General features: G+C 42.0%; 1 protein-coding gene and 1 long non-coding RNA gene across 2 annotated transcripts in view; one reads left to right on the forward strand and one right to left on the reverse strand.

Annotated features, from left to right (window-relative positions):
• Positions 1–3,822, forward strand: part of LOC102473160 (uncharacterized) — a 25,977-nt gene extending 22,155 nt beyond the window's left edge. The window contains exon 3 of the long non-coding RNA XR_335311.3: positions 3,800–3,822. This is a non-coding gene — a long non-coding RNA (uncharacterized LOC102473160). The remainder of the gene's footprint in view (positions 1–3,799) is intronic.
• A 4,164-nt stretch (positions 3,823–7,986) lies between these two features.
• The window catches only part of LOC102481575 (L-amino-acid oxidase), a 117,296-nt gene continuing 115,371 nt past the window's right edge, over positions 7,987–9,911 (reverse strand). The window contains exon 10 of the mRNA XM_006153826.1: positions 7,987–8,018. Coding sequence (XP_006153888.1) covers positions 7,987–8,018 — 32 coding nt within the window. The remainder of the gene's footprint in view (positions 8,019–9,911) is intronic.

The following is a 9,911-nucleotide window of genomic DNA, read 5'->3' on the forward strand; positions in this document are numbered from 1 at the left end:
CGTGTAAGCCCCCAGGTGCGGGACTCGAACCGCGGTTGACTATGTGGAAGTACAGCGACATAGCCATTATGCTAACTGCTGGTCCCAGCCTAGTATATCTTTTGCTATCCTCTTACTTTTAATCTATATATGTCTTATATTTAAAGGTTTCTTGTCAACGACATATAGTTCGGTCTTGTTTTTTGATTCACTCTGACAATCTCTGGCTTTCAATTGGTATATTTATCCCATTAATGTTTAAAGTGATTATTGGTATAGTTGAATAAATATATACCATATTTGTTATTACTGTTTTCTATTCATTGCCCTAGTAGTTTTGTTCCCATTTTTGTCTTTCATACTTTTTCTGCCCTTTGCATTTGTGATTCCATTTTCTCTCCTTTCTTAGTATTTCAATGATATATTTTTACTTTTTTTAGAGATTTCCTTAGAGTTTGCAATATACATATACAACTAATCCAAGTACATTTTCTTAAAAATTTATTTATTTAATTCCATTTTTTTACTATTATTATTATTATTTTTAATTTGACCAGAAAGAGACAGAGACAGAGAGAAAGGAAAAGTGAGAAAGCAAATCACCAGATCTGGGACTCAAACCTTAGTCAGCCATGTGGGAATCCAGAGCCTTTCTTTAACCACCAATCACCTGCCAACACCCCAATTCCATTTTCAAATGACACTATTCCTGCCTCAAAATTACAAACGGTTCACCCCTTGTTTCACGGTATTCATTCCACTTATATATTAGCTATAATCATAAATATATTGTTGCTATTATCATTTTGAGCAGACTGTTATTTGTTAAAACAATTAAGAGGAGCCAACAGTTGGCATGGTGCATAAGGCACTGGATTCCCACACAGCAGATGGAGGGTTGAGTCCTGGACTTGGTGGCTTGAAAAATCACAACAAGTAAATAGATAGATAAATAAATAAATAGATAAATAATTTTTTTTAATTAAGAATAAAAACAGTTGGTTTTTTTTTTATGCCTTCTCTACTGCTTATCCCTTCTCTACTGCTCACCAGTTCTTTATGTAGATCCATGTTTCTGATCAATATAATTTCCTCCTTCTCTGTGAGGAACTTCTTTAAATATTTCTTGCAGGCAGGTCTACTGAAAACAAATTCCTTCAACTTTGCTTGTCTGAGAATCTTTTTCTCCATCACTCTTTTTTTTAATTTTTAGAATTATTTATTTATTTAATTCCATTTGTTATTATTATTTTTTAATTTGACCAGAGAGAGATAGCGAGAGAGAGAAAGGGAAAGTGAGAAAGCAAGCCACCAGGTCTGGGACTCAAACCCTAATCAGTCATGTGGGAATCCAGCGCCTTTAATCACCACACCACCTGCTGGCCCCTCTCCCTCACTCTTGAAGGAGATTTTACCAGATACAGAATATTAAATTTGGTGGGTATGCTTCTCTCAACACTTTCAATGTTTCATTTTACTTTCTTTTTCCTTCCTTGGCTTTTAAGGAAAAATTGGATATCGTTCTCATCTTTACTCCTTTATAGGTGAGGTTTTTCTTCTCTGCCTTCTTTTAAGATTTTTTCTTTGTCTTTGATTTTATGCTCTTTGACTATGATATGCTTGGGTAGGGTTTTTTTTTTTTTTTTTTTTTTGGTCAGTTTCCTGTGTTTTGTTGTTTCGGCATTTATCCTGCTTGGTGATCTCTTAGTTCTCTGCATCTGCAGTCTGGAGTTTGACAGTAATTAAAATATTTCTCTGTTTCTTTCTTCTCCTTCAGATATTCCCAATATACATATACCTTCTACCTTATGTAGACATCCCACAGTTCTTGGACATTCTTTTATTTCCTTTTATTTTTTTTAAGTTTTTTTTTTTTTCTCTTTGTACTTCTGTTTTGGAAATTTCTATTGACATACCTTCCATCTCAGAGATTCTTTCCCAAGTCATGTCCTGTCATCAAAGGCATTCTTCCTTTCTGTTAGTTTTTGATCTCTTATCATTTGTTTTTTATTCTTCCTTAGAATTTCTCTGTGCTTACGTTCTCCATCTGTTCTTGCATGTTGTCTATTTTTTCCACTAGAGTCCTTAACATATAAATCATAGTTGTTTTAAATTCCCAGTTTGGTAATCCCAGCATTACTGACGTATCTGACTCTGGTTCTGGCTGCCGTATCTGAATCTGTTTCTGGGGCTTGCTCTTTTCTTTTTTTTTTTTTCAAACTGATTTTTGCCTTTAGTGTGTTTTTGGTTGACCGTTGCACATGATGTACTGCATAAAAGGAATTCCAGTAAAATAGGGCTTTAGTGAGTGGAGGTGAGGTGCGGGAAGGGGAAGCCTTCTGTCACCCTGTGATTAGGTCTGGCTCTTAGTGGGCCCGTGCCCCTGGGCTGTGAACTTTGCCAGTGCCTCTGAGTTTTTTCCTCTCCTTAGGTGTGACAGGAAGGCTCCAGGGGGTTGGAGTTCGGTATTTCCCTTACTCAAGGTCAACTAGGCTCTGAGGAAAATCCAGAAGGTTTGGTTCTGGTAAAACAGCTTCACTTGAGAGCAGGCCTGGTTGAGTGTTCTGGCATATTTTTAAATGGTTTGTTTCTAATTCTCCCTGCTTGGAAGCATGAGGGGATCTTTCTGTGATATTCGCTGTGAGAACCTGGTAGGGGCCCTAAAGATACAACTCACAAACACGTCCCCACCCACTTCACTGAATCTTCTGAGAATTTTTAGTTTTCAGGTTTTCCAACACGGAGCCTCCAGAAATGCAGTGATAGTGCATGTTTTCCCACCCTGGTTCTGTTTCCAGAGGAGGCTCATGCTTGTGGGCAAAGATTTAAAAAGACCCTAGGAATACTCTAGGAAATTCTCTGTATCTACCCATGTCTCCAGGTTTTAGGGCAACAGTTTGCCCTGCGACTTACTTTCTAACAAATCTAAGAGTTGTGGAATTTTCATTTTGTTCTAAGTTGTTGTCATTTAGAATGACAACTTCCCAATTCCTTATACACATACCTGATTGGAAACTGGTAGTCTTTCTACCATGTACTGAAGACCCATGTGGAAGAAAAGTGCTTTTTAGAAATTATCTCCTTTATTCCACACATCAACCCTGTGAACTAATACCATGACCTCATTTTCTAGAAGTAATTTTAGGAGCTCAGCAAGAATTAAGTGATTCCCTCAAGGTCACACAGTAGCAAAGTAGGATGTGAATGTGGATTGGTCTGTTTATACAGCCTGTGCATGTGCCAACTCCCCAAACTAATCAGACTCAGGGTAGGGCTTTAGGCAGACACACAGGCCAGAATCAGAGACCGGCCATGGCCCAGGGTAAGAAAATCAGGCAGAGCTGTCCCCCTGAGTTAACAAGACATGGTTGGGTTGGTGGGAAGCAAGAGAGGCTAAGGTTTGTAGGGGAGAGTACGAAAGAGAGGAGAGCTGCTGAGAAAGAGCGCTGGAGAGATGCAGTTGAATATTAATCAACTGGACATCACCTAAGGCTGTGGAAAGAACCAACCAAAAGGATAAGAAAGAAAGTGCTCCCAGCTCACAGGAGGCTGGGATACAGAGCCTCCTAATTCAAGGGGCATCAGTCAGTGTATTAAGGGTCTTGGGGGCCTGCAGGTTGTGTGGTGATTAAGAGCACTGGACTCCCACATGGTCGACCATGGTTCGAATTCCAGACCCAGCAGCTTGAAAGTCACGTGGGGCACATGTGCATACATGCCCAAAATCCTGAGAGGAGAATGAAGGAAAAGGGATTGTGGCATGGCCATCCCCCACGGAGATGATTTCTCACTTTGTCTTTCTCTTTCTGTTTCTTTCCAGCAAAAGCACACACCCTATGGAAAAAATAAGAAAAGAAAAGAAAAGAAAAGAGAAAGAAAGAGAGAAAGAAAGAAAAAGAAAGAAAGAAAGAAAAGAAGGGTCTTGTCTCGGTAGAGGGGAAAAAGCAACCTTATACTAAATATAGTTCTAGTCCCACCTAACCAAAGCATCAGTTTGCAAGTAATTTAATTACTTCTGAGAACCAAACTCAAGATTACTTATAGAAATACAAAAATCTATAGCATCCAACCAGTTAAAATTCACGAATGTCTGGCATCCAATCAATGACTACCAGCCACAAAAACAGCAAGTAAAGATTACCTATAACAAAGAGATAATCAACCAATTAACACTGACCCAGAAATTACACAGATGGTACAATTAGTAGGCAATACCATTGAAACAATTATCTTGAATGTATCTTACATGTTAAATGAGAAGAAAGATGGACTAAGAGAACCAAAGAAAACTTTTAGAGATAGAGACTATAATATCTGAGATGAAAAATATAGTGGATGAAAAAATTGAGATTAGACACACTTAGGAAAAAATCTGATAAAATATACGTAAGACCTGTACACTGAAATGATAAAATGTTGCTCAGATAAATTAATGCTGTCCATAAAAGAAAAGACTGCTATACTTGACTTTGTCAAAAGTAAAACTTACCATTCTTAGAAAGGCATTGTTAGGAAATAGAAAGCCACAGACTGGGAAAAAAGGAATTGCATATCCGGCAAGGGATTTACTTCCAAAATACATAAAGAACTCTTACAAGTCAGAGCTGAGAAAACAACAAATTAAAATATGAGCAAAGATTTGAAAAGATCCTTCATTCAAAAAAGTAGATGGATGCTACCAAGAACATGAAAAGAAGTTCAATATCACAGTCACTAGGGAAATATTAATACTACATTGTGCTGGCGTCAGCAGGTGGCATGGTGGTTGGGGTGCTAGTCTCCCACATGACTGGCTGTTGTTCAAGTCCTTGATCTGAAGACTTGCTTTCTCACTGCCCCCCCACCCCCCGCGGTCAAATAAAATAATAACAATAATAAGTAAATGAAATTAAAATAAATTAAAATAAATCATTAACAAGAAAAAACTATAAGGTGCTGCTAACTGCACACAGAAGGTCTAAAATGAAAAAGACTGATCATATCAAATGTTAGAGATGATGTGGAGCAACTGGAATTCTTATACATGCTGGTGGGAGGTAAGTTATATAACTATTTTAAAAAAACAGTTTGGCAGTTTCTTAAAAAGCTAAAGAGGGGCTTTTTATGACAGGTGGCATGGTGGTTAAGGCACTGGACTCCCATATGGCTGACTGTGGTTCGAGTCCCAGACCTGGAGGCTTGCCTACCTACTTGCCCTTTCTCTCTCTCTGTTTCTCTCTGGTCAAATTAGATAGATAATGATGATGATAATAAATGAAATAAAATAATTCTTTTTTTTAAAAAAAAACTAAACAGTGACACAGTGATAAAACATGAAGCTTCACAAGGCTGACTCACGTGGGAATGTTTCAGGTTTGTGTCTGGAGACTTTCCTGGGTACACCAGGTATATGCCTACCATGATCTGGGCTGGCTGAAGTTGGAGGAAGATAGTGGCATCAGGACCTCGTTGGGGCTCAGCCTCTGTGGCACAGTCTGTAGTATACTGAATTACAGAGCAGGAAGGCACATGCTGACTGTGGTTTGAGGCTTAGCCCATCAGTCTAAAAAACATACTAAGTATGCAGGTATGCCAGGATCCTGGCAGGCTGGAGGACTGGAAGAAGGGGATCACAGCATGACTGAGCCCTGTGGAGGGTGCTTATCCCCACCCTCACTAAAATATACATATGTATGTGTATATATATACACATATATATGTAACACATATCTGCCAGGGAGCAGTGGTGTGGTAGTTAAGGTACTGGAGTCCCAGACCTGGTGGTTTGCTTTCTCACTTTCTCTTTCTCTCTCTGTATTCTCTCTGTCTGATGAGCACACATGCCCTGGAGCAAATTAAAATAATAATGATAATGAATAAATAAAATTAAATAAAAATAATTCTTCGAAAAAAATGATATATCTACTGTATGATCCAACTATTGCACTTGCAATTACTTACTAAAGCGAGACGAAAGCATTACAAAAACTCATACCTGCATATTTATAATATACATAGCAACTTTGTTTGCAACACCTAAAAACAACTGTAATGTAATCCACATTCCAAGGCCAAGGAGAAAAAACAAGGGCTTGGCCTGGGGATAACTCGCAGAAGGTTTAAACAGGGCCATGTGGGAATGGGAAGTCCTAGAGTCAGGAGCTCCTGGGTGTCTAAATGTGAACGAATGATTTCGCCGACCCTCAGTGTCTTCATCTGTACAAAGGCACACTAATATTAGTACATACTTCACAGAGTTGTTTCGAGGCTCAAAGGATCTAACAGCACATGCTTAGCAGAACTTAGACTTTTCACCTGCTAAGTCTTTGCTATCACCACTGTACCATTGTCAGCATCGTCAGCATGGTCTACCTCACAGGATTCTTGGGAAGCTTACACAGGCAGATTGCGTAAACTGTCTGCTACAGGCATCATTAAATAATTGGCAGCAGAGTGACAGGTGCTGTAAGATTGGGTGGTAGGAGGTGCTGGAACACTCTCGGGAAAGAGAAAAGAGTCCCGTCTGACCAGGTGGAAGGATACTGCCCAAAGGCTGGGACATTTAGCTGAGCCTTGTAGGATGTACAGAAGTTCCCTGGGAAGGAGGGGAAGGAGAGAAAGGAAGAGAGATTGCTTACGTGACAACGTGGCTTTGAGAGAGCCTGAGCATGTCTGGGGACCATGGGGCAGTTTCATGCTAAACTCACTAATTTAATTCTCACTTTTTATTAGTTCTAGCATCCACGTCCAGTTTTGACATATTAAGAAACCAGTGTGATGATCTCACCCATGGTCTGGTGAGTACTCTCTTGCTTCTTTCCTATGATTATTTTTAGAAACAATGTTTATCTATTTTTAAAAGAATTATGTATTTAATTTTATTTGTTATTATTATTAATTTGACCAGACAGAGACAGAGAGGGAAAGTGAGAAAGCAAGTCACCAGGTCCAGGACTTGAACCACAGTCGGCCATGTGGGAGTTCAGCACCACTACCAGCCCTGCAGAAACAAAGTTCTTTTCTTTTTTTTTTAAGAGAGATTTTTGCTAAAGGGCACATGAGCTCTTTAGCTCCAGAGAGAGAGAGAGACAGAGAGACAGAAAGCAAGAAACCACACCCTGAGGGTGTATGGACATACCACCATCCTTTCTCCATTCTCCTCTCGGGATTTTGGGCATGCATGCGCACACACCTGGCCTGAGTTTTAAGCCATGGAGTCGGAGACACAAACTGCAGTCAACTATGTGGGAGTCTAGTGATGTAACCATTATGCCAGCTGCTGGTCCCCAAACAAAGTTCTTAAAATATCTAGGTCTGTGGTCTTTCCCCTCAGTTGCTAGGAACCTTTAGGACCACTTGCAGCAGGAGTGCCTGGCCTTTCACTTTCACAACTCAACATCAACACAACTCCACTATTATCCAAGTTTGCTTCCCCCATCCTTTTGGCTACTAATTTACTTCCTTTAATTTGTCTACTCAGGCACCAGCTTGCACAGACTCAGGTCTCTGCACCTCGCTGCGTCATGACCTGTTAACTTTCTTTTTCTGACCACGTTTTGCCAATGCAGGTTCCCAAGGGTGAGCACCTGGGTTGGTTCATCTCCTCTTTTGCCTCATGCCATTGGCAGCCTTTGGGTGGTGTTCCTCCTCCTTCCAGTTTGTTCTCTCCACAGAGGATGTTTTAGTCCTCTAGGGCCACTATTTTAAAATGTGACAGGGATTGGCAGGTGGTGTGGAGGTTAAGGCACTGGACTCCCACATCGCCAGCCACAGATTGAATCCCAGACCTGGTAGCTTATTTTCTCACTTTTCCTCTCTCTCCAGGAGTATGATAGGGCAGGCCCTGCAATGTCAGCTCTCATGCAGACTTCAAACACTGAGCCTTCATTTCTCCCAGGTCCCGAGTTTACTCTGCTACGTAGCACTGCCCCTCATCCAATCTGTGAGAGAACTTGAAAGGCCACTTAGAGGACTGAACATTTTTACTCCTCAGCTTTGACTGTCTTCCTTCTGCCTCCTAAAAGCTCTCTACATCTTCTTCTGCTCATTCACAATCGGAACTAAAAGAGCCCAGAAAAATCATGCGCTCCAATCTGGGCGTTTGGCAGGTAGAAATCAGAGAGGTTAAATGACTTACCCAAACTAAGCACTGATTCACGCAGAGATGAGATGTAAACACAGACCTGGTTTCCTGCTAGTACTTTATCTCTACTAACCAGTACTTGACCCCTGTAGGCGCGGCCCTTCTCACTCCCCCTGGACCCTGATGAGGTAGAGAAGCTGGTGCTTCAGACCAAGGGAGGCAGCAGGGCCCAGAAGCAGTGGTGACGATGCCCCAGACCAGACTGTGTGTAGCAGCATCCCACTGCATTTGGATCAGGCTTTGGGGTTTAGTGGGTGAGTGCCTGGGGGCCCAGGACTAGGTTTGGCTAGGAGATGAGGGGCAGAGAGGCAGGGGATTGGCTGATCAGGAGCAGAACCTATAGACCTACCTATATTCTAATAGTTTCCTGTGGCTGCTCTAACAAATGACTACAATCCGGGTGGCTTAAAATGACAGAAGTGTGCGCTCTCACAATTCTGGAGGCCAGAAAGGTGCTGGGCGGGGCTTCACTCCCTTCAGAGACTCTGGGGAGAATCTGTTCCTTGTCTCCTCCAGCTTCTAGTGGCTTCAGTGTCCTTTGGCTTGTGGCTGTGTCATTCCTATGACTGTCTTCACATCTCCTCCTCTGTGTGTGTAGTTCTCTCTCTGTCCCTTTCTCCTCTCTTATAGAAGGACTTGTGATGGTGGCATGTGGGGCCTACATGAACAATTCAGGATAAGATCCTCCTCTCACGAGCCTTAACTTAATTCCTCTTCCACCATAGGTAACACAGGTTCAGCGATCTGACGTGGGTATCTTTGCATTTTTTTAAAAGAATTATTTATTTTATTTTATTTCTTCTTCTTATTTTTAAATTTGCTATAGGACAACTGTGCTTGCCAGGGACAGAGAGAGAGGAAAAGTGAGAAAGTAAGCCTCCAGGTCAGGGACTTGAACCAGAGCCATGGGGGAGTCAGCCATGTGGGAGTCCAGCACCACAACCACCATGCCATCTGCTGGCCCCATGTGAGTATCTTTTCAGGTACCACTTTTGGCCCACCACAGACCTCTCTATCCCACAGCATGACCCTCCCTTGTGATGGACAGCCTCTGGACTGTGGGGGAAAGGGCAGCAGGCCAAGATTCTGTCTTTATTTCATTCTGGGAGTAGAGGGGAAACTGGAGGTAGGAGGAGAGAGGGAGAGAAAGAGAGGGAGGATGAACTACGGGCTGGGCTTGCCTGTGTCAGTACTGGCTGGAGCCAGGCAGGTAAGAGGAGATGATCTGATAAGAATGGCCTGGGGGAGGGGACAGCAGGTGGTGTGGTGGTTGAGGAGCTGAACTCCCACATGACTGAATATGACTGACTGAAAATCATGCCAGGCACATGTGCATGTGTGTCCAAAATCCCAGGAGGAGAGAGGATTAGAGTGCATCCCCCCTGGGGGTTGATTTCTCACTTTTCCTCTCTCTGTCTCTCTCTGTCTCTCTCCACTTGCCCTATGGGAAACAGGAAAATAAATACATTTTAAAGAGCCTGGGAAGGGGTCAGGGGATGTCCTTATGCCTTTCCCTTCTCCCCTGAGAGTTAGGAGCTGAGTTAGAGTTAGCTGAAGTCAAGCATGGCGGCCTCTGAGTGATCCTGGCAGTTTGTTTCACATTCGGGGCCTCAGTTTCTGCATCTGTCAAATGGGAAGGATTCAGTTACTGTGTAAGATAATGTTCAAGATCTGAAACTCTGGATTTAAAGTATCGTTATAGTGACAAACGCTCTCATAGCTGCACGGTCCTCTCTGGTAACACAACGTGTACCGTGTGCTCATTGCTTACCATTCAGCAAACATATTCTTCCACCGTTGTGCCTGACCG

This window comes from Tupaia chinensis, unplaced genomic scaffold (genome assembly GCF_000334495.1).
Source record: "Tupaia chinensis unplaced genomic scaffold, TupChi_1.0 Scaffold000387_1, whole genome shotgun sequence".
Classification (NCBI taxonomy): Eukaryota; Metazoa; Chordata; class Mammalia; order Scandentia; family Tupaiidae; genus Tupaia; species Tupaia belangeri.